The following is a 24,535-nucleotide window of genomic DNA, read 5'->3' as shown; positions in this document are numbered from 1 at the left end:
TCCAGGCTGTACCTGTGATCGTCCCTCTGGAGCTGATGTCCAGTAGCCAAGAAGCCAATCCATCCTGCACGCAGGTGAGTTCACTTCTTCTCCCCTCTGTCCCTCGTTGCAGTGATCCTGTTGCCAGCAGGAATCACTGTAAAATAAAAAACCTAAGCTAAACTTTCTCTAAGCAGCTCTTTATGAGAGCCACCTAGAATTGCACCCTTCTCGGCCGGGCACAAAAATCTAACTGGAGTCTGGAGGAGGGTCATAGGGGGAGGAGCCAGTGCACACCACCTGATCTGGAAAAGCTTTACTTTTTGTGCCCTGTCTCCTGCGGAGCCGCTATTCCCCATGGTCCTTTCAGGAACCCCAGCATCCACTAGGACGATAGAGAAAATGGCGCTGAGCAGTGTGCTGGCTGACTGAGGAGGAAGCCCCGCCTCCGCAATGGCGCGTTTCTCCTCAGAGTTTTTGATACCAATATTTATACTGGTGGGGGTAGGGCTGTGCCTCTGCATCTTATGCCCTCTATTTTTGCCAGTTTCTAGGTTTCATGCTGCCCAGGACGCCCCCCCCCCCCCCGCGCGCCCTGCACCCTGCAGTGCCTGTGTATGTGTGGGTAGCATGGCGCGCAGCGTTCCCGCCCGCTGCGCGGTACCATTTAGCCGTCACGATGTCTGAAGATTTCTTCTTACACTCACCTGTCTTCTGACTTCTGGCTCTGTAAGGGGGGTGACGGCGGGATGTGGGAGTGAGCACATAGCCGCAGCTAGCGTTCAGTTCCCCTCAGGAGCTAATGGTGTCCTGTCAACCAGAAGCAGAGCCATGAAACTATTCAAGAAGTTGGTTCCTACTTCTGCCCCCTAAGTCCCACGAAGCAGGGAGACTGTTGCCAGCAGTTCTCCCTGAAAATAAAAAAAACCTAACATAAGTCTTTTCAGAGAAACTCAGTAGAGCTCCCCTGGAGTGCTTCCAGTGTCTGCCTGGGCACATTTTCTGAACTGAGGTCTGGAGGAGGGGTATAGAGGGAGGAGCCAGTTCACACCCTTGAAAAGTCTTAAAGTGCCCATGGCTCCTGCGGAACCGTCTATACCCCATGGTACTGAAGTGGACCCCAGCATCCCCTAGGACGTATGAGAAATGAAAGGAAGTAGTGCACAGTGTGAAGAAAGGAGGTCGAGAACAGGCCCTTGTTGGACAGCAATAGGTAGAGGGAAGGGAGGGTGGTTGAGTCAGTGGAGGAGACAGAAGGAGCAGATAGAGAGGTAGAAGATAAGACAAGAAATGGTCATGTACAAATTGGAATGGTAGAAAACCACAGTACAAATTATCATTAGGTTATAAATCGGTTTTTGCTGAGGTGCACATTTATCAGGGATCACATGGAACTAAGAGCCAAGAAGTCTGCACCTCCAGTTGTGTAGAAGAAGTTTGCAATTGACCAATGAAGGAGGTGGACAATCGAGAACGTTCTTGCCAAATGCAAAAGTGCATATAGAAGTGCAAAAGCATGTTTTATCATGGGCAAGGAGATTGTTTAAATAAGTTGAAGGGGTGGAGAAGGTCTAGTTACAGGGGCGTTACCGGCTTTAAGAGAAGGCATATACTCTTTAAAAGGTTTTGAACTCCCTGCTAACTCCATGGAACTGTAGACTAGGTCTCACTCCCATATAAGGATGCATTTTGAAAAAGAAGTACTATAGATGCACTTACACATATAAAGCACTGCATTTCTACAGAGTTTTCAGTTAGAAAATGCATCGATAAAAGTCTAAACGTTGGGAATTTTGAACGCTAATTTGAAAAACATTCTTCGCTATAAACATCTAAAAAAATTAAATAAAAAATATATATGTAATATAGATATAAACCTGACAGCATGTCCACAGCCTTGCACAGGGGTGGGGGTGTGAGTTGGGGGAGGTACAAGGCTGCCCCGTACTCCTGTCCAAATACTCATTAACTGCTATGCTCACCAGTAAACAAGAGATACCTCCTAATAGGGACATTTGGGGTGTGAGAGTAAGGGTGAATAGATGAAGATGGATGAAGATTATTCAAAGTCTAAGGTTACACCTATACTTAAATGTTAAGGTAACTGTGAGAGAATGATCAAGAATAATTACCGTATATACTCGAGTATAAGTCGACCCGAATATAAGCCGAGGCACCTAATTCTACCACAAAAACCTGGGAAAACTTATTGACTCGAGTATAAGCCTAGGGTGGGAAATGCAGCTCTAGCCGTACACAGCCCTCAGTGCCAGATATGCCCTCATAGTGCCAGATATGCCCCCACAGTGCTGCCAGATATGCCCCCACAGTGCTGCCAGATATGCCCCCACAGTGCTGCCAGATATGCCCCCACAGTGCTGCCAGATATGCCCCCACAGTGCTGCCAGATATGCCCCCACAGTGCTGCCAGATATGCCCCCACAGTGCTGCCAGATATGCCCCCACAGTGCTGCCAGATATGCCCCCACAGTGCTGCCAGATATGCCCCCACAGTGCTGCCAGATATGCCCCCACAGTGCTGCCAGATATGCCCCCACAGTGCTGCCAGTTATGCCCCCACAGTGCTGCCAGTTATGCCCCCACAGTGCTGCCAGATATGCCCCCACAGTGCTGCCAGATATGCCCCCACAGTGCTGCCAGATACGTTCCCTCCCCAAGTGCCAGGTATGCCCCACAGTGCTGTTACTTACCCCTCCGTCGATCCCGCGCTGTCTTCTGGAGGGACACGAAGCACACAGCGTGCGCGGCTCTCCTGTGTCCCTCCTGCATCTTCGGCGGCCGCGGCGGGTCTATTATAGGAAGTGCCGGTTCGTGATCAGAGGTCACGAACGGGTATTTCCTGTAATAGAACCGCCGCTGCTGCCGCCGGAGATGCAGGAGGGACACAGGAGCGCCGCGCGCTGTGCGCTCCATGTCCCTCCTTCACACTGCTCTGCCTCTGCCTGCACTGACTCGAGTATAAGCCGAGGTGGCTTTTTCAGCACAAAAAAAAGTGCTGAAAAAGTCGGCTTATACTCGAGTATATACGGTATGTAATTTTATAAAAATATTACACATAATTTCAGGATGTAATGATGCATTACTCCCATTTGAAGAAATAATAAGAATTTACTCACCGGTAATTCTATTTCTCGTAGTCCGTAGTGGATGCTGGGACTCCGTCATGACCATGGGGAATAGCGGCTCCGCAGGAGACTGGGCACAACTATAAAGAAAGCTTTAGGTCTAACTGGTGTGCACTGGCTCCTCCCACTATGACCCTCCTCCAGACCTCAGTTAGGATACTGTGCCCGGAAGAGCTGACACAATAAGGAAGGATTTTGAATCCCGGGTAAGACTCATACCAGCCACACCAATCACACCGTATAACTCGTGATACAATACCCAGTTAACAGTATGATAACAACTGAGCCTCTCAACAGATGGCTCAACAATAACCCTTTAGTTAAGCAATAACTATATATAAGTATTGCAGACAATCCGCACTTGGGATGGGCGCCCAGCATCCACTACGGACTACGAGAAATAGAATTACCGGTGGGTAAATTCTTATTTTCTCTGACGTCCTAAGTGGATGCTGGGACTCCGTAAGGACCATGGGGATTATACCAAAGCTCCCAAACGGGCGGGAGAGTGCAGATGACTCTGCAGCACCGAATGGGCAAACTCTAGGTCCTCCTCAGCCAGGGTGTCAAACTTGTAGAATTTAGCAAACGTGTTTGACCCCGACCAAGTAGCTGCTCGGCAAAGTTGAAGAGCCGAGACCCCTCGGGCAGCCGCCCAAGAAGAGCCCACCTTCCTCGTGGAATGGGCTTTCACCGATTTAGGATGCGGCAGTCCAGCCGCAGAATGTGCAAGCTGAATCGTACTACAGATCCAGCGAGCAATAGTCTGCTTTGAAGCAGGTGCACCCAACTTGTTGGGCGCATACAGGATAAATAGCGAGTCAGTCTTTCTGACTCCAGCTGTCCTGGAAACATATATTTTCAGGGCCCTGACTACGTCCAACAACTTGGAAGCCTCCAAGTCTTTTGTAGCCGCAGGCACCACGATAGGTTGGTTCAGATGAAAAGCTGATACCACTTTAGGGAGAAACTGGGGACGAGTCCTCAATTCTGCCCTATCCATATGGAAAATCAGATAAGGGCTTTTACATGACAAAGCCGCCAATTCTGATACACGCCTGGCCGAAGCCAAGGCCAACAACATGACCACTTTCCACGTGAGATATTTCAAATCCAGGGTTTTCAGTGGCTCAAACCAATGTGACTTAAGGAAATCCAACACCACGTTGAGATCCCAAGGTGCCACTGGAGGCACAAAAGGGGGCTGAATATGCAGCATTCCCTTAACAAAAGTCTGAACTTCAGGTAGTGAAGCCAGTTCTCTGGAAGAAAATCGATAGAGCCGAAATCTCGACCTTAATGGAACCCAATTTAAGGCCCATAGTCACCCCTGACTGTAGGAAGTGCAGGAAACGGCCCAGCTGAAATTCCTCCGTTGGGGCCTTCCTGGCCTCACACCACGCAACATATTTTCGCCATATGCGGTGATAATGGTTTGCGGTTACTTCTTTCCTAGCTTTAATCAGCGTAGGAATGACTTCCTCCGGAATGCCCTTTTCCTTCAGGATCCGGTGTTCAACCGCCATGCCGTCAAACGCAGCCGCGGTAAGTCTTGGAACAGACAGGGCCCCTGCTGCAGCAGGTCTTGTCTGAGCGGTAGAGGCCATGGGTCCTCTGAGGTCATTTCTTGAAGTTCCGGGTACCAAGCTCTTCTTGGCCAATCCGGAACAATGAGTATAGTTCTTACTCCTCTTCTCCGTATTATCCTCAGTACCTTTGGTATGAGAGGAAGAGGAGGGAACACATAAACCGACCGGTACACCCACGGTGTCACTAGAGCGTCCACAGCTATCGCCTGCGGGTCTCTTGACCTGGCGCAATACTTTTCTAGCTTTTTGTTTAGGCGGGACGCCATCATGTCCACCTGTGGCCTTTCCCAACGGTGTACAATCATTTGGAAGACTTCTGGATGAAGTCCCCCCTCTCCCGGGTGGAGGTCGTGCCTGCTGAGGAAGTCTGCTTCCCAGTTGTACACTCCCGGAATGAACACTGCTGACAGTGCTAACACGTGATTTTCCGCACATCGGAGAATCCTTGTGGCTTCTGCCATTGCCGTCCTGCTTCTCGTGCCGCCCTGTCGGTTTACATGGGCGACCTCCGTGATGTTGTCTGACTGGATCAGTACCGGCTGGTTTTGAAGCAGGGGTTTTGCCTGACTTAGGGCATTGTAAATGGCCCTTAGTTCCAGAATATTTATGTGCAGGGAAGTCTCCTGACTTGACCATAGTCCTTGGAAGTTTCTTCCCTGTGTGACTGCCCCCCAGCCTCGAAGGCTGGCATCCGTGGTCACCAGGACCCAGTCCTGTATGCCGAATCTGCGGCCCTCTTGAAGATGAGCACTCTGCAGCCACCACAACAGAGACACCGTTGTCCTTGGAGACAGGGTTATCAGCCGATGCATCTGAAGATGCGATCCGGACCACTTGTCCAACAGGTCCCACTGAAAGGTTCTTGCATGAAACCTGCCGAATGGAATCGCTTCGTAGGAAGCTACCATCCTTCCCAGGATCCGCGTGCAGTGATGCACAGACACCTGTTTTGGTTTTAGGAGGCCTCTCACTAGAGATGACAGCTCCTTGGCCTTCTCCGGGAGAAAAATTTTTTTCTGTTCTGTGTCCAGAACCATCCCCAGGAACAGTAGACGTGCCGTAGGGACCAGCTGTGACTTTGGAATGTTTAGAATCCAGCCGTGCTGTTGTAGCACCTCCCGAGATAGTGCTACCCCGACCAACAACTGCTCTCTGGACCTCGCCTTTATCAGGAGATCGTCCAAGTACGGGATAATTAAAACTCCCTTCTTTCGAAGGAGTATCATCATTTCGGCCATTACCTTGGTAAAGACCCTCTGAGCCGTGGATAGACCGAACGGCAACGTCTGGAACTGGTAATAACAATCCTGTACCACAAATCTGAGGTACTCCTGGTGAGGATGGTAAATGGGGACATGCAGGTAAGCATCCTTGATGTCCAGTGATACCATGTAATCCCCCTCGTCCAGGCTTGCAATAACCGCCCTGAGCGATTCCATCTTGAACTTGAATTTTTTTATATATGTGTTCAAGGATTTCAAATTTAAAATGGGTCTCACCGAACCGTCCGGTTTCGGTACCACAAAACATTGTGGAATAGTAACCCCGTCCTTGTTGAAGTAGGGGTACCTTTACTATCACCTGTTATGAATACAGCTTGTGAATTGCCTGTAACACTGCCTCCCTGCCTGAGGGAATGGTTGGCAAGGCAGATTTGTGGAAACGGCAGGGGGGGGGGGGTAAGAGACGTCTCGAATTCCAGCTTGTACCCCTGAGATACTATCTGAAAAATCCAGGGATCCACCCGTGAGCGAGCCCACTGATTGCTGAAATATTTGAGACGGGCCCCCACCGTACCTGGCTCCGCCTGTGGAGCCCCAGCATCATGCTGTGGACTTAGAGGAAGCGGGGGAGGACTTTTGCTCCAGGGAACTGGCTGTATGCTGCAGCTTTTTTCCCCTACCTCTGCCTCTGGGCAGAAAGGACGCGCCTTTAACCCGCTTGCCCCTATTGGGCCGAAAGGACTGTACCTGATAATACGGTGCTTTCTTTGGCTGTGAGGGAACATGGGGTAAAAATGTAGACTTCCCAGCTGTTGCTGTGGAAACGAGGTCCGAGAGACCATCCCCGAACAACTCCTCACCCTTATAAGGCAGAACTTCCATGTATCTTTTGGAATCTGCATCTCCTGTCCACTGCCAAGTCCATAACCCTCTCCTGGCAGAAATGGACATTGCACTAATTTTGGATGCCAGCCAGCAAATATCCCTCTGTGCATCCCTCATGTATAAAAGTGCGTCTTTTATATGCTCTACGGTTAGCAATATAGTGTCCCTGTCTAGGGTATCTATATTTTCTGACAGGGAATCTGACCATGCAGCTGCAGCACTGTACATCCATGCTGAAGCAATAGCTGGTCTCAGTATAACACCTGTGTGTGTATATATAGATTTCAGGATAGCCTCCTGCTTTCTATCAGCAGATTCCTTCAGGGCGGCCGTATCTGGAGACGGTAGTGCCACCTTCTTTGACAAGCGTGTGAGCGCTTTATCCACTCTAGGGGATGTTTCCCAACGTGACCTATCCTCTGGCGGGAAAGGGTACGCCATTAGTAACCTCTTAGAAATTACCAGCTTCTTATCAGGGGAAGCCGACGCTTCTTCACACACTTCATTTAACTCCTCAGATGGAGGAAAAGCTACTGGTAGTTTTTTCTCTCCAAACATAATACCCTTTTTTGTGGTACCGGGGGTAACATCAGAAATGTGCAACACATTTTTCATTGCCTCAATCATGTAACGTGTGGCCCTACTGGAAGTTACATTAGTCTCATCGTCGTCGACACTAGAGTCAGTATCCGTGTCGACATCTGTGTCTGCCATCTGAGGTAGCGGGCGTTTTAGAGCCCCTGATGGCTTTTGAGACGCCTGGGCAGGCACAGGCTGAGAAGCAGACTGTCCCACATTAGGTATGTCGTCAAACCTTTTATGCAAGGAGTCGACACTGTCGCGTAATTCCTTCCACAGCACCATCCACTCAGGTGTCGACCCCGCAGGGGGTGACATCACATTTACAGGCATCTGCTCCGCCTCCACATAAGCCTCCTCATCAAACATGTCGACACAGCCGTACCGACACACCGCAAACACACAGGGAATGCTCTGACAGAGGACAGGACCCCACAAAGCCCTTTGGGGAGACAGAGAGAGAGTATGCCAGCACACACCAGAGCGCTATATAACACCGGGATCCACTATAAATGAGTGTTTTCCCTTATAGCTGCTTTTTATCTATCTATCTATATATATCTATATATATCTATATATATATATATATATATATATATATATATATATATATATATATATATATATATATATATATATATATATATCTATCTATATATCCTGCGCCTAAATTTAGTGCCCCCCCTCTCTTTTTTACCCTTCTGTAGGTTTCAGACTGCAGGGGAGAGCCAGGGAGCTTCCTTCCAGCGGAACTGTGAGGGAAAAATGGCGCCAGTGTGCTGAGGGAGATGGCCCCGCCCCTTTTCCGGCGGACTTCTCCCGCTTTTTCTGGAATACTGGCAGGGGTATTTTTACATCTATATAGCCTCTAGGACTATATATGATGTAGATTTGCCAGCCAAGGTGTCATATATTGCCCTCAGGGCGCTCCCCCCCAGCGCCCTGCACCCATCAGTGACCGGAGTGTGAGGTGTACATGAGGAGCAATGGCGCACAGCTGCAGTGCTGTGCGCTACCTTGGTGAAGACCGAAGTCTTCTGCCGCCGATTTTCCGGACCTCTTCATGCTTCTGGCTCTGTAAGGGGGACGGCGGCGCGGCTCCGGGAACGAACACCAAGGTCGGGTCCTGCGGTCGATCCCTCTGGAGCTAATGGTGTCCAGTAGCCTAAGAAGCCCAAACTACCACCTGTTAGGTAGGTTCGCTTCTTCTCCCCTTAGTCCCTCGCTGCAGTGAGTCTGTTGCCAGCAGATCTCACTGTAAAATAAAAAACCAAAATATACTTTCTTTCTAGGAGCTCAGGAGAGCCCCTAGTATGCATCCAGCTCAGCCGGGCACAAGATTCTAACTGAAGTCTGGAGGAGGGTCATAGTGGGAGGAGCCAGTGCACACCAGTTAGACCTAAAGCTTTCTTTATAGTTGTGCCCAGTCTCCTGCGGAGCCGCTATTCCCCATGGTCCTTACGGAGTCCCAGCATCCACTTAGGACGTCAGAGAAATAATAAATAAAAAATTGTATTATTATTTAGGAGGCTATCCAATTAGCTCCCTTTTTTTGTCTGAAAGAAGGATATTTATGGTAAGACTTACCATTGTTAAATCTCTTTCTGCAAGGTACACTGGTTTCCACAGGGAATAACATCGGGGTGTAGAGTTGGATCTTGACCCAGAGGCACCAACAGGCTAAAGCTTTGACTGTTCCCAGGATGCACTGCACCGCCTCCTCTATAGCCCCGCCTCCAGACACTGGAGCTCAGTTCCGTTAACCAGTCCAATGCAGCAGCAGGTAAGAGAGACAGTAGATGTTAGTCACATAGACCCACATTCTCATAACAGGAGAAGGGACTAGCGGCTAATGCCATACAAACCCAAAGAAGCTAAGTGCGTCAGGGTGGGCGCCCTGTGGAAACCAGTGTACCTCGCAGAAAGAGATTTAACAATGGTAAGTCTACCATAAATCTCCTTTTCAGCAGTGGGGTACACTGGTATTCCACAGGGAATAACATCAGGGATGTCCTAAAGCTTCCTCATGCAAGGGGATGCACTGTAGCGGGCACAAGAACCCGGCGTCCAAAGGAAGCATCCTGGGAGGCGGAAGAATCAAAAGGCATAGAACCTGAAGAACGTGTTCACTGAAGACCACGCAGCCGCCTTGCACAATAGTTCAGCGGACGCGCCACGGCGGGCCGCCCAAGAAGGTCCAACAGACCTAGTTGAATGGGCCTTGATAGCAGCAGAAGCTGGGAGTCCAGCCTGCGCTTAAGCTTGGGCAATCACCATTCTAATCCATCTGGCCAAGGTCTGCTTATTCGCAGGCCAGCCATGTTTGTTAAAACCAAAAAGTACAAAAAGAGAATCTGACCTCCTGATAGACAGTCCTTTCTACATATATACGGAGAGCCCGTACCACATCCAAAGATCGCTCTTTGGAGGACAAACCAGGAGAGATAAAGGCCGGAACCACATTCTCTTGGTTAAGGCGGAAAGATGACACCACCTTAGGTAGATAACCAGGGCAAGTTCTAAGAACTGCCCGGTCATGGTGCAAAATCAGAAAGGGTGGATGACAGGACAAAGCGCCTAAGTCTGACACCCTCCTAGCAGAGGCAATAGCCAACCGAAAAATTACCTTAAGCGTAAGGCATTTAAGGTCCACAAACTCAAGAGGTTCAAACAGAGACTCTTGAAGGGCAGTAAGAATAACAGATAGATCCCATGGAGCCACAGGAGGGACACAGGGAGGCTGAATCCGTAGTACGCCCTGAGTGAATGTATGAACGTCAGGAATAGATACAATTTTTCTCTGAAAGCACACTGACAAGGCAGAAATATGAACCTTGAGGGAGGCCAGGCAAAGTCCTAAACCCAGGCCTTGTTGCAAATAAACCAGAAGTCTGGAAGTACTAAACTTGCATGTATTAAAATTCTTGCAGCACACCAGGTGAAGTAAGAATTCAAGACCCTATAATAAATCCGTGCAGAAGCCAGTTTGCGAGCCTTCAACATAGTTTAAATAACCACCTCAGAAAATCCATTGGCCCTCAGGAGTGAAGCTTCCAGAGCCACGCCATCAAAGCCAGTCTGGCCAGGTCCTGGTAAACACAAGGGTCCTGAACGAGGAGGTTTGAGCATTGAGGAAGTAGAAGAGGACGCTTGATCGAGAGACCCTGCAGGTCAGAGAACCAATGCCATCTGGGCCACGCTGGATCAACTAGAAGCAGTATTCCTCCTTCTTGCTTGAACTTCTGTAGTACCCTGGGCAGGAGTGACACTGGAGGGAACACGTATGGCAGCCGAAAGTTCCATGGAATTGCCAGTGTGTCCACGAATGCTGCTTGAGGATCCCGTGACCTTGCTCCAAAGACTGGAACCTTGTGATTGTGTCGAGATGCCATCAGGTCTACATCTGGAAGACCCCACTTGTCCACAAGGATTTGGAAGACCTCCGGATGAAGACTCCACTCCCTGGCGTGTATGTTCTGACGACTGAGGAAGTCAGCTTCCCAGTTGAGGACCCCCGTAATGAACACTGCTGATATTGCTGGCAGATGGCGTTCCGCCCATCTACGAATGTTTGACACTTCCATCATTGCCAGGCAGCTTCGAATGCCGTCTTGATGATTTATGTACGCCACCGTGGTGGCATTGTATGATTGTACTTGAACAGGCCTGTTCTGTACAAAAGGCAGGGCCAGTGTCAACGCATTGAACACTGCCCGCAGTTCCAGAATGTTTATCGGGAGGAGAGATTCCTCCCTGGTCCACCGACCCTGGAGAGAGTGTTTCACAAACACCGTGCCCCAACCCCGCAGACTGGCATCCATCTTTAGGAGGACCCAGTTGGAGATCCAGAAGGGACGACCCCTGCTCAATCGTTGGTCCTGAAGCCACCAGCTCAGTGACAGACGGACCTCCGGAGACAAGGAGATCACTTGAGACCTGATCCAGTGAGGCAGGCCGTCCCACTTGGCAGGAATCAGCTTCTGTAGAGGGCAGGAATGGAAGAGTGTACTCCACCATGTCGAAAACCGACACCATGAGACCTAGCACTTGCATTGCCGAATGTATCGACACTTGCGGACAAGATAGGAAGCATCGAATCCAGTGCTGAAGCTTCAGGACTTTCTCCTGAGACAAGAACAACCGCAGGTTGTGAGTGGCCAACAACAACCCCAGGTGCACCATGCTCTGAGCAGGGACCAGGGAAGATTTCTTCCAGTTGATGAGCCACCCGTGGGCTTGCAGAAACTTGATAGTCCGATCCAGATGGCGTAGAAGAATTTATGGGGAACTTGCCAGGATCAACAAGTCATCCAGGTACAGTAGGATCCTGACCCCTTGACGGCGGAGTACAGCAGTCATTACCGCCATGACCTTGTTGAAGACTCGCGGAGCCGTGGTCAAACCAAAAGGTAACGCCCAAAATTGGTAATGGTGGTTGCCAACCGCAAACCTCAGGTACTGCTGATGCGACACTGCAATGGGAATATGCAGGTAAGCATCCTGTATGTCCAAGGAGACCATATAATCCCCAGGTTCCAAGGCCAGAAAAAAGAGCAAAGAATTTCCATACGAAACTTGGAGACCCTCACAAATTTGTTCAAGAACTTGAGGTTGAGAATGGGCCGGGAGGACCCAATTGGTTTCGGGATTAGGAACAGCGGTGAATAGTACCCCTTGCCTCTCTGAGCCAGATGCACCTGTACTACCATTCCTGTGTCCAGGAACGACTGTACCACCGAATGAAGAGTTTTTGCCTTCACTTGATCCAAAGGGACGTCTGTCAGGAAAAAAAAATCGATGAGGGGACGATTCTTGAAGGATACTGCGTAACCTCGAGTGACGACTTCCCGTACCCAGGCATCGGAAGTGGTCCTCAACCATTCCTGGGTATACCCTAGAAGTCGGCTCCCCACCCTGGGATCCCCCAGAGGGAGGCCCGCCCCGTCAAGCGGCAGGCTTTTCAGTTTTGGAAGTAGGCTGACGGGCAGCCCAGGCCCTTTTGGGTTTGGGATTACTGGGTTTGGAAGTATGAACCTGTTTCTGGTACGCCTAACCTTTCGCTTTCCTTGAAGGACGAAGGTAGACATGCTGTTTTAGCAGAGGCTAAGTCAGCCACTATCTTGTTGAGGTCTTCTCCGAAAAGAATGTCTCCCTTAAAAGAGAGTACCTCCAGGGTTTTCTTAGAGTCCAGATCCACAGACCAGGATCGTAACCAGAGAATCCGGCGAGCCAAAATGGACATAGTAGAAGCCTTGGCCGCCAGAATACCGGCATCAGAAGCTGCCTCCTTAATGTAATGAGAAACTGTGACAATATAAGACAGACATTGTCTAGCATGATCAGAAGCATTGGAAGGCAACTCAGCCTCCAGCTCCTGAGCCCACGCTTCAACAGCCTCTGCAGCCCATATCGCTGCAATGGTGGGCCTATGCGCAGCACCAGTTAGGGTGTAATTTGCCTATAAACAACCCTCCACACGCTTATCTGTCGGTTCTTTCAGAGACGTGATGGTAGTTACGGGCAGAGCTGAGGATACCACCAGCCACGCCACCTGCGAATCCACTGGCGGGGGTGTTTCACAATTTTTACTTAGCTCCGCAGTGAGGGGGTAGCGAGCCAGCATCTTCTTGTGAGGCGTGATTTTCTTTCCTGGATTTTCCCAGGACTCCTGACGTATGTCAACTAAATGGTCAGAATGAGGTAAAACTTGTTTAACCACTTCCTGCGTTTAAACCTGTCCGGTTTCTTAGGGGCAACATCAGGCTCTGGGTCATCAGTAATTTAAAGGATGGTCTTGATAGCCCCCAACAAGTCAGGAACATCCACCTGTGAAACAGATTCCCCATCAGAAGCGTCAGGATCAAAATCTGTGGGGTCAGTATAAACGCCATCCTCATCAGACGAGGAGTCTGGGACGTTGGTGGATTGTGAGGAAGTAATGGCCCGCTTAGAGGACCCTTTGGTCTTAGGCGGGCGAGGGTTAGACTTCTGAGTAGTCCGTGGTTGGTTCAATTGCTGTAACTGAGCGGACAGTTGATCTGCCCATAGCGGGTTAACCGCAGGGACCATAAGCGGTTGTACCAGCACAGGAGGTCCCATAGGGGGCGTTATCCTAGTTACCAGCGTATTCAATAGCGTGGAGAAGGTAGCCCAAGGTGGATCATTTTGAACCCCCGTTGCTACAGTCCCACTTGGGGGTAAGGATCCCCCAGAACCTGAACCCTCGGCTGCTATGTTTTCCTCAAATGCGTCTGCAGCGTCACCACCACGCAATGTGGGATCAGCTCCAGCACCATTGCCCTTTGTAGCGGACATATCCGAAAGCTCAATACAAGGCAACACAGTACATATCAGCAGCACAATACCTGACAAGAACCCCCTGTGGAGTGTATCAGCACAAACAGGAATTCAAGAGGTGTATGGTGACTAGAAATCACAGAGAAAAATACACTTATATCCTGTGAACTACCTGTATTAAATGATAAACCTGACGCACTTAGCCCGCTCAGGTTATAGAATATAGGGATAGCAATCTGAGATACACAAAATGGAGGTCACACAGCAGCTATATGCACGCACACATAGTCACATTGTACAATGCAGAAATTATGACATGCAATAAAACTGCACTGGACTAGCAATACAGAGTAGTACTATGAGAGAAAACCGACCTATGCCCTTGGCCTTGTGGTCTAGTGGGGCCCTATACGCCTCCCACCGGCCACGCGGGATCGCAATTTACAGCGCGTCCCCTAACTGGAAGAAAACTGGAGCCTCCGCTGTAGGTACCCGGCAACCAGGGCGCAGGAGTGTACAGCGCCGCTGGGGGAGGTGATGGAGCTGCAGCAGCAGATGTCTGACTGACATCTAACACAGTCAGTGTCTCTGCTGCAGCCTCTCAGGGCTGCTGGAGCAGCCCCCCTGTTGTATGCCTGCTTACTGCATGGCACCAACTACAAAACTCAGCTCCTGTGCACGGAGGCGGGGTTATAGAGGAGGAGGCGGCGCTATGCATTCTGGGAACAGTCAAAGCTTTGAGCCTGTTGGTGCCTCGGATCAAGATCCTACTCTACACCCCAATGTCATTCCCTGTGGAGCCCAGTGTACCCCGCAGCAGAAATACAAAACAGTATATCCTGTGGAACACTATATGGTATATGAGACCCTGACGCACTTAGTTCCCCAAGGGTACAGAATATAATGATAGCAATATGTGTGATACACAGAATAGAATCCACATAGCAGCTATAGGCACACAGTCACAGGTACAATGCAGAAATTATTACATATAAACAATAAGACTGCACTGGACTAGTAATACTACATAGAGATATGTATGTATACAGATATAACAATGCACAGTAAACACTGGATGTATATCACAGAATACTTGTACTAAATATTCATATAGTAGTGCACTTGTTCTTAACTAACGCTGTCTAAACGACATGTAGAATACTTAAGTGTCCTGTAAATGCACAGCACTGATGACAGGCGGCTTTACAGAGAAGACCGTGCCCAGCAGTCCCAGGATCAGCGCAGCTCTGTGAAATGGCGCCCAAACGCTGACAGGCAGTGAGGGAGAGGGAGAGAGAGAGATGCAGCTCCAGGGCGGGAACACCTGCTGTAGTAGGCGCCTGGAGCTGGGGGAGGGCCTACAGGTCAGCGCCTTATCCCCTTTACTGGGCTTCACCACCGGGTACTATGGAGCCTATAATAAACGGACTTTAGCAAATCTGACCTGTGATCCCTGCCCTGGTGGATATAGTGGGGTCCCTGCACGGCCACAGTGTCCACACCAGCGGTGCAGTCCGTCTCCTGGGACAGCGACTGGATTGCAATTTCGGCGGGTCCCACTTGTGGGACCCTCTTACCTCCCCCCTGAAGTGCGGCCACACAATCCAGGAGAGCAGCAGCGGTGATGTGTGCCTGATGACCAGAGCACCTCCGCTTCAAGTACCCGGCAACCAGGGTGCGGGAGTATGCAGCGCCGCTGGGGGAGGTGATGGAACAGCAGCACAGAATGTCAACATGACATGCCTGTTCTGCGGCCCTTGAAGTCTTCTTTATCCTTAAAAAGCTTTTATTACGGCTGCCTACCGCAGCCTCACCTGTTAGCTGCCTGCACTGCAGGCACCAATTTACAAACTGAGCTCCAGTGCCTGGAGGCAGGGTTATACAGGAGGCGGTGCAGTGCATCCTGGGAACAGTCAAAGCTTTAGCCCGCTGGTGCCAACTCTACACCCTGATGTTATTCCCTGTGGAATACCAGTGTACCGCGCTGCAGAAATGTTCGTTTCTCATGCAAACACAAATAGGCTTTGCGAAAAAGTTGTGGATCTATGTGTTTCGCAGCCGGGATTTTGGGGAAAAAACAAAAGGCCCCTTGTAGTGGATTTGGCTTCACCTGCCTCAAAATCCCAAAAAAATGCCGGCATTGGGACTAACTGGATAGCCCCGGGCAAGGTATTTTACTGCAGCTAATTGGATACCACCCCAAGTCTGTGTCTCAAACCGGTATTCATTTGCCTTAGAATGGGCATACACAGATAATCTGCAAGATTTGGCTGGTTGGAATGAAAGTCAGGTAATGGATTAGTGCAAATGATCTGAAAACGGACAAAAACTGTTGCTCACACAAATTGGTTAAATCTGTGATTTTACTAGTTTTGTCTGAACAACAAATTTTGTCCAGTTTACAGTGTTTGGAAGCAAAATGGCGATTGTCATTTGCTCTAATCAATTACCAGATTTTCATTCCAACCAGCCAGATAATTGTATAGTGTATGTCCAGCTTTATACATTATTTATTAAGATATTGGATTCTTTATATTAAAATGGTGTTTCTTTTTAAACCATGTCCAGTTTGAGTTTACAATATGCTGAAGTAAAAAAAATCCACCAAAATCCATGAATTTATAACAATGACTAATTAGAATTTTTTTTAAGGTGCGGTTACACAGTGGCGGCCATCTTTTAAGACAATTGTGATCTTACCTCTAAGGCAAACAGTCTATCCATCATGCTTCGGGAAGAGGACGCATCTGCCACAATATGAACTTCCACCCCTCGCCCAATAAGATCCAAAGCAGTTTGTTGAATACAAACATGAGTCTAGAGAAAAACACATGAAAGTAAGCTTATTGTTACTTGCTAAATAATACACATTAGTAGAAGTATAAGAAATAATAAGATTTTAAACCTACCGGTAAATCTTTTTCTCCTAGTCCGTAGAGGATGCTGGGGACTCCGTAAGGACCATGGGGTATTGACTGGCTCCGCAGGAGACATGGGCACTATAAAGAACTTTAGAATGGGTGTGCACTGGCTCCTCCCTCTATGCCCCTCCCCCAGACCTCAGTTAGAGAAACTGTGCCCAGAGGAGACGGACAGTACGAGGAAAGGATTTTTGTTAATCTAAGGGCAAGATTCATACCAGCCCACACCATCCACACCGTATAACCTGGACTATACGCAACCAATAAACAGTATGAACAAAACAGTATCAGCCAACTACTGATCTTAACTGTAAAATAACCCTTTTGTAAGCACTAACTATATACAAGTCATGCAGCAATATGTCCGCACTGGGACGGGCGCCCAGCATCCTCTACGGACTAGGAGAAAAAGATTTACCGGTAGGTTTAAAATCTTATTTTCTCTTACGTCCTAGAGGATGCTGGGGACTCCGTAAGGACCATGGGGATTATACCAAAGCTCCAAACCGGGCGGGAGAGTGCGGATGACTCTGCAGCACCGATTGAGCAAACATGAGATCCTCCTCAGCCAGGGTATCAAACTTGTAGAATTTTGCAAAAGTGTTTGAACCCGACCAAGTAGCTGCTCGGCAAAGCTGTAAGGCCGAGACGCCTCGGGCAGGCGCCCAAGAAGAGCCCACCTTCCTAGTAGAATGGGCCTTTACTGAATTTGGTAACGGCAATCCAGCCGTAGAATGAGCCTGCTGAATCGTGTTACAGATCCAGCGAGCAATAGTCTGCTTAGAAGCAGGAGTGCCAACCTTGTAGGCAGCATACAGGACAAACAGTGCCTCTGTTTTCCTAACCCGAGCCGTTCTGGCTACGTAAATTTTTAAGGCCCTGACTACATCAAGGGATTTGGAATCCTCCAAGTCTCCCGTAGCCACAGGCACCACAATAGGTTGGTTCATATGAAAAGATGACACCACCTTAGGCAAAAATTGAGGACGAGTCCTCAACTCTGCTCTATCCTCATGGAAAATGAGATAGGGGCTCTTATGAGATAAGGCCGCCAATTCGGACACCCGCCTTGCAGATGCCAATGCAAACAACATGACCACTTTCCAAGTGAGAAACTTTAATTCAACTGTTTGAAGAGGTTCAAACCAGTGAGATTTTAGGAACTGTAACACCACGTTAAGGTCCCATGGTACCACTGGGGGCACAAAAGGAGGCTGGATGTGTAGCACTCCCTTTACAAAAGTTTGGACTTCTGGGAGAGAAGCCAATTCCTTCTGGAAGAATATAGATAGGGCCGAAATCTGTACCTTAATGGAGCCTAGCTTCAGGCCCATATCCACTCCTGTCTGTAGAAAGTGGAGAAAACGGCCCAAGTGGAAATCTTCCGTAGGAGCATTCTTGGCTTCACACCAAGATACATATTTCCTCCTAATACGGTGATAATGTTTCGCCGTCACTTCCTTCCTAGCCTTTATCAAAGTAGGGATGACTTCTTCCGGAATACCCTTCCCCGCTAGGATTCGGTGTTCAACCGCCATACCGTCAAACGTAACCGCGGTAAGTTTTGGAACATGCAGGGTCCCTGCTGCAACAGGTCCTCCCTGAGAGGAAGAGGCCACGGATCTTCTGTGAGCATCTCCTGAAGATCTGAATACCAGGCCCTTCAAGGCCAATCTGGTACAATGAGCATTGTCCGTACTCTTTTCCGTCTTAAGATTCTCAATATTTTTGAGATGAGAGGAAGAGGAGGGAACAGATAGACCGACTGAAACACCCATGGTGTCACTAGGGCGTCCACCGCTACTGCCTGAGGGTCCCTTGACCTGGCACAATACCTCCGAAGCTTCTTGTTGAGGAGTGATGCCATCATGTCTAATTGAGGAAGTCCCCAAAGACTTGTTATTTCTGCAAAGACTTCTTGATGAAGACCCCACTCTCCTGGATGGAGATCGTGTCTGCTGAGGAAGTCTGCTTCCCAGTTGTCCACTCCCAGAATGAATACCGCTGACAGAGCGCTTACGTGATTTTCTGCCCAGCGCAGAATCCTGGTGGCCTCCGCCATTGCTACTCTGCTCCTTGTCCCGCCTTGGCGGTTTACATGAGCCACGGCTGTGACGTCTGATTGAATCAGAACCGGTAGGTCACGAAGAAGATTCTCCGCTTGACGTAGGCCGTTGTATATGGCCCTTAATTCCAGTATGTTGATATGTAGACAAGCCTCCTGGCTTGACCATAGTCCCTGAAAATTCCTTCCTTGTGTGACTGCTCCCCATCCTCGGAGGCTCGCGTCCGTGGTCACCAGAACCCAGTCCTGAATACCGAACCTGCGACCTTCTAGAAGGTGAGCCCTCTGCAGCCACCACAGGAGAGACACCCTGGCCCTGGGGGAGAGGGTTATTTTCTGATGTTTTTGAAGGTGGGACCCCGACCACTTGTCCAGAAGGTCCCACTGAAATGTCCTCGCATGAAACCTGCCAAAGGGGATGGCCTCGTAGGCTGCCACCATTTTTCCCAGAACTCGAGTGCATTGATGAACCAACACTCTTTTTGGTTTTAGCAGGTCTCTGACCATGTTCTGGAGGTCCTGGGCTTTTTCCATTGGGAGAAAAACCCTCTTCTGTTCCGTGTCCAGAATCATGCCTAGGAATGATAGTCGAGTCGTTGGAATCAATTGCGACTTTGGCAGATTTAGAATCCAACCGTGCTGTTGTAGCACTCTCAGGGAGAGCGACACTTTTCAGCAATTGATCCCTTGATCGCGCTTTTATGAGATCGTCCAAGTACGGGATAATTGTGACTCCCTGCCTGCGCAGGAGCACCATCATCTCTGCCATCACCTTCGTGAAAATCCTCGGGGCAGTGGAAAGCCCAAACGGCAACGTCTGAAACTGGTAATGACAGTCCTGTACAGCGGATCTCAGGTACTCCTGATGAGGAGGATATATGGGGACATGAAGGTATGCATCCTTTATGTCCAGTGACACCATAAAAATCCCCCACTTCCAGACTGGAGATCACTGCCTGGAGCGATTCCATCTTGAATTTGTACCTTTTCAAGTACAGGTTTAGGGATTTCAGATTTAAAAATGGGTCTGACCGAGCCATCCAGCTTCGGGACCACGAACAGGGTTGAATAGTACCCTTTTCCCTGTTGGATTAGGGGAACCATGACAATCATTTGCTGTTGACACAGCTTTTGAATTGCAGCTAACACTACTGACCTCTCTGGGGGTGAAGCTGGCAAGGCCGATTTGAAAAATCGGCGAGGGGACACCTCTTCGAAATCCAGTTTGTAGCCCTGGGATACAATTTCCATCGCCCAAGGATCCACGTCTGACAGAACCCAGACCTGGCTGAAGAGTCGAAGACGTGCCCCCACCGATGCGTACTCCCTCAGTGGAGCCTCAGCGTCATGCGGTGGATTTAGTAGAAGCCGGGGAGGACTTCTGTTCCTAGGAGCTAGCCGAAGCAGGCGTTCTTTTCCCTCTACCCTTACCTTTGGCGAGGAAGGATGAGCCCCGACCTCTTCTGGACTTATGCAACCGAAAGGACTGCATCTGATATTGTGGAGTTTTCTTTTGCTGTGGGGGAACAAAAGGCAAAAAAGTAGATTTACCCGCGGTAGCTGTGGAAACAAGGTCCGCGAGACCTTCCCCAAATAAAACTTCACCTTTGTAAGGTAAAACATCCATATGCTTTTTTGAGTCGGCATCCCCGTCCATTGGCGGGTCCACAGGGCTCGCCTAGCAGAAATCGCCATGGAGTTGGCTCTTGAACCTAGCAGCCCAACGTCTCTCTGAGCGTCTCTCATATATAAGACTGCGTCTTTAATGTGACCTAAGGTCAATAAAATGGTATCCCTATCTAGGGTCTCAATGTCAGCAGACAAGGTATCTGTCCAAGCTGCAACCGCGCTACATAACCATGCCGATGCTATTGCCAGTCTGAGTAATGCCCCCGTATGTGTATAAATAGATTTTAAGGTAGTCTCCTGTCTGCGATCAGCAGGATCCTTGAGGGCTGCTGCGTCGGGAGACTAACGCCACCTTCTTGGACAAGCGCGTTAAAGCCTTGTCCACCCTGAGGATTCCCACCGTACCCTGTCCTGTGCAGGGAAAGGATACGCCATAGGAATCCTCTTGGGAATCTGCAGTTTTTTGTCTGGAGTTTCCCAAGCTTTTTCAAATAACTCGTTCAGCTCATGAGATGGGGGAAAGGTTACCTCAGGTTTCTTTTCCTTATACATGCGCACCCTCGTGTCAGGGACAGAGGGGTCATCTGTGATATGCAAAACATCTTTTATTGCCATAATCATATAATGAATACTTTTGGCCACCCTTGGGTGTAACCTCGCATCATCATAGTCGACACTGGAGTCAGAATCCGTGTCGGTATCTGTGTCTGCTATTTGGGATAGAGAACGTTTTTGAGACCCTTAAGGGCACTGTGACACATTTAAAGCCATGAATTGACTCCCTGTTTTTTCCCTGGACTCTGCTTTGTCCAACCTCTTATGCAATAAGGTCACATTTGCATTTAAAACGTTCCACATATCCAACCAATCAGGTGTCGGCGTTGCCGACGGAGACACCACAATCATCTGCTCCACCTCCTCCTTAGATGAGCCTTCCACTTCAGACATGCCGACACACTCGTACCGACACCCCCACACACACACAGGGATATTTATCTGGAGATAGTCCCCCAATAAGGTCCTTAGGAGAGACAGAGAGAGAGTATGCCAGCACACACCCAGCGCCAACTAACACTGGAAAACAAATTCCAAGAATATATAGCGCTTTTTTATATAATTATGTATAATACACTCACTGCGCCTCACAAGTGCCCCCCCCCCCTCTTTTAGCCCTGTGTCACCGTGTTCAGCAGGGGAGAGTCCGGGGAGCCAGCGTCTCTGCAGTGTTCTGTGGAGAAAATGGCGCTGGTTAGTGCTGTGGGACCAAGCTCCGCCCCCTCCAGCGGCAGGCTTCGGTCCCGCTCAATTTTATAATACTGGCGGGGGATTTATATAACTACTGCCTCCGCAGCCTATAATACTCCTATGCCAGCCTTAGAGATTTATATTGCTGCCCAGGGCGCCCCCCCTGCGCCCTGCACCTATCCGTGCCTGCTAGTGTGTGTTGTGTGGGAGCAATGGCGCGCAGCGGCTTACCTCCGGGAAGATCTGAAGTCTTCTGCCGCCTTGAAGTCTTCTTTTCTTCTTATACTCACCCGGCTTCTATCTTCCAGCTCTGCGAGGAGGGCGGTGGCGCGGCTCTGGGACGAACAGCGAGGGGAGACCTGCGTTCTGACTCCCTCTGGAGCTAATGGTGTCCAGTAGCCTAAGAAGCAGAGCCTATCACTTAAGTAGGTCTGCTTCTCTCTCCTCAGTCCCACGATGCAGGGAGCCTGCTGCCAGCAGTGCTCCCTGAAAATAAAAAACCTAACAAAATTCTTTTTTTTCAGAGAAACTCAGGAGAGCTCCCTGTAATGCACCCAGTCTCCTCTGGGCACAGAATCTAACTGAAGTCTGGCGGAGGGGCATAGAGGGAGGAGCCAGTGCACATCCATCCTAAAGTTCTTTATAGTGCCCATGTCTCCTGCGGAGCCCGTCTATACCCCATGGTCCTTACGGAGTCCCCAGCATCCTCTAGGACGTAAGAGAAATTGGGGCAACGGACAGAAATCTCTATCGGTCTCCCCGATGACACTAGTATATGGAAATACAGAATTAAGACACCGTGGGCCAGATTCAAATTTCGGTCCCATCCGTGATCGTGCCCGCCGGCATCTATTCTAATGTTGCTGCCGACGTGCGCGACAAGTTCATTTCCACTGAAATGCACGCAAGAGATCCGTTTGGGCACCCAAACAGGTCTTTTCACGCTCGCGCCCATTACTTTAGTCGGGTTTAGGTGCTTTGCGCACCTAAACCCAAGTGTAATAGGCGCAATCAACACGATAAGTGGGGGCATTTGAATATCGCCCAGTGATCTCCCGCCACTTTAGACGGGAGATCAGGGGTGCGATCACATTTTAATTCCCCCCTGGCTTCAGAAAAATGGAAATGGAAAAAAAACAAACATTGCTTGCTTGCAGTATTTAATATGTTTGGATAGGCTTCACCAATCTTAGGATTCACTTTGGTCATTAGGCTATACGCTGCCGTCAGGACCCGGCATGCAGCAAGTGCAGACACACTTGCCGATGCCAGGTCCAATGGTGGACAGATGCGTGACATGCTGCTTTCTGCAGCATGTAATCGCTAGTGACATCCCCCGTTGGCGCTGCTTGCAGGGCCAATTGGGGATGTTGCTAGCGACCTGCAGGAGCGTGCACATCATATGTACCCACTAGACAATGTACCCCCGATATATCGTTCTGATCTGCGTCTGATATCGTCTAGTGCAGCGGTGGCCAACCTGTGGCTCTTGAGCCACATGTGGCTCTTTCTTTCTTTAAATGTGGCTCCCGACACTTGAAGTCACATTACCACAACAGTTCCGGTAACCACTGCACTCCAGAAAGACACGCGGAAGCACTACGAGGGCTGTGGACTGAGGGATCCAGATAATAGAGATAAAACACCCACCGTCCAACAGAGGATCCTTAAGCCCCTTTCACATCACCAATGCAGGATCCCACCCGGGAATTAGAAATGGTCCTTCCTGGGTGGGATCTGGCATTGGACCCTAACAGGTGGCTTCCCGACCCGGCACCTCTCCCTAAGTAGTAAACGGGTCCCGGGTCGCAAACAGAAAACAACGGAGAGGAGTGTCCAGCGCTGAAAGCTAGTAAATGTACGGTAAATCATGTCTATAGGTTATAACCTTAATAACCAAACTTTATATCCCATATATATAACCAAATAAATGGGATTATATTCTAACAAATATCCCGAAAATTTCAATTGTATTAATACAAGAGTTCCTAAAGTATATATTCCCCTTTGTGCTGTCTATACAGCCTCCGATATCAATCTGCACCGTTATCCTCTTTGACTATGCAGAGTAAAAAAATTTTTTACGTATAAGAAAGGTTCGCATCCAGCATATGTTGCTAGTAGTTACGCTGCCACTGACCCAGTATTCAACCCAGGAATAACACCGCTTATAACCCGGGATGAATTACCGGGTCAGGTGACCTAGGAATTCGACCATGGCCCATTCACACCACACACCAACCCGTGTCGACCCGGCAATATGCCGGGTCGATACCGGGATATTTGCGCGGTGTGAAAGGGGTAATAAGGAGCTGCTACAATGGCATGAGTTGGGGGGCTCTGAAGTGACACATGAGGGTTCTAGCAGGAGTGACACATGGGAGAGCTGGATGAAGTGACATAGGAGAGTGCTAGCAGGAGTGACACATGGGAGAGCTGGATGAAGTGACATAGGAGAGTGCTAGCAGGAGTGACGCATGGGAGAGCTGGATGAAGTGACATAGGAGGGTGCTAGCAGGAGTGACACATGGGAGAGCTGGATGAAGTGACATAGGAGGGTTCTAGCAGGAGTGACACATGGGAGAGCTGGATGAAGTGACATAGGAGGGTGCTAGCAGTAGTGACACATGGGAGAGCTGGATGAGGTGACATAGGAGGGTGCTAGCAGGAGTGACGCATGGGAGAGCTGGATGAAGTGACACATGAGGGTTCTAGCAGGAGTGACACATGGGAGAGCTGGATAAAGTGACATAGGAGAGTGCTAGCAGGAGTGACACATGGGAGAGCTGGATGAAGTGACATAGGAGGGTTCTAGCAGGAGTGACACATGGGAGAGCTGGATGAAGTGACATAGGAGAGTGCTAGCAGGAGTGACGCATGGGAGAGCTGGATGAAGTGACACATGAGGGTTCTAGCAGGAGTGACACATGGGAGAGCTGGATAAAGTGACATAGGAGAGTGCTAGCAGGAGTGACAC

The 24,535-nt window shown here is 49.4% G+C and overlaps 1 protein-coding gene across 1 annotated transcript in view; it reads right to left on the bottom strand.

Annotated features, from left to right (window-relative positions):
- ISOC1 (isochorismatase domain containing 1) overlaps positions 1-24,535 on the bottom strand; it is a 145,704-nt gene that overhangs the window by 27,487 nt on the left and 93,682 nt on the right. The window contains exon 4 of the mRNA XM_063964255.1: positions 16,399-16,515. Coding sequence (XP_063820325.1) covers positions 16,399-16,515 — 117 coding nt within the window. The remainder of the gene's footprint in view (positions 1-16,398; positions 16,516-24,535) is intronic.

Source organism: Pseudophryne corroboree, chromosome 1 (assembly GCF_028390025.1).
Source record: "Pseudophryne corroboree isolate aPseCor3 chromosome 1, aPseCor3.hap2, whole genome shotgun sequence".
NCBI classification, from domain to species: Eukaryota; Metazoa; Chordata; class Amphibia; order Anura; family Myobatrachidae; genus Pseudophryne; species Pseudophryne corroboree.
The sequence above is the reverse complement of the archived record's forward strand: the minus strand, read 5'-3'. Positions and strand labels throughout refer to the sequence as shown.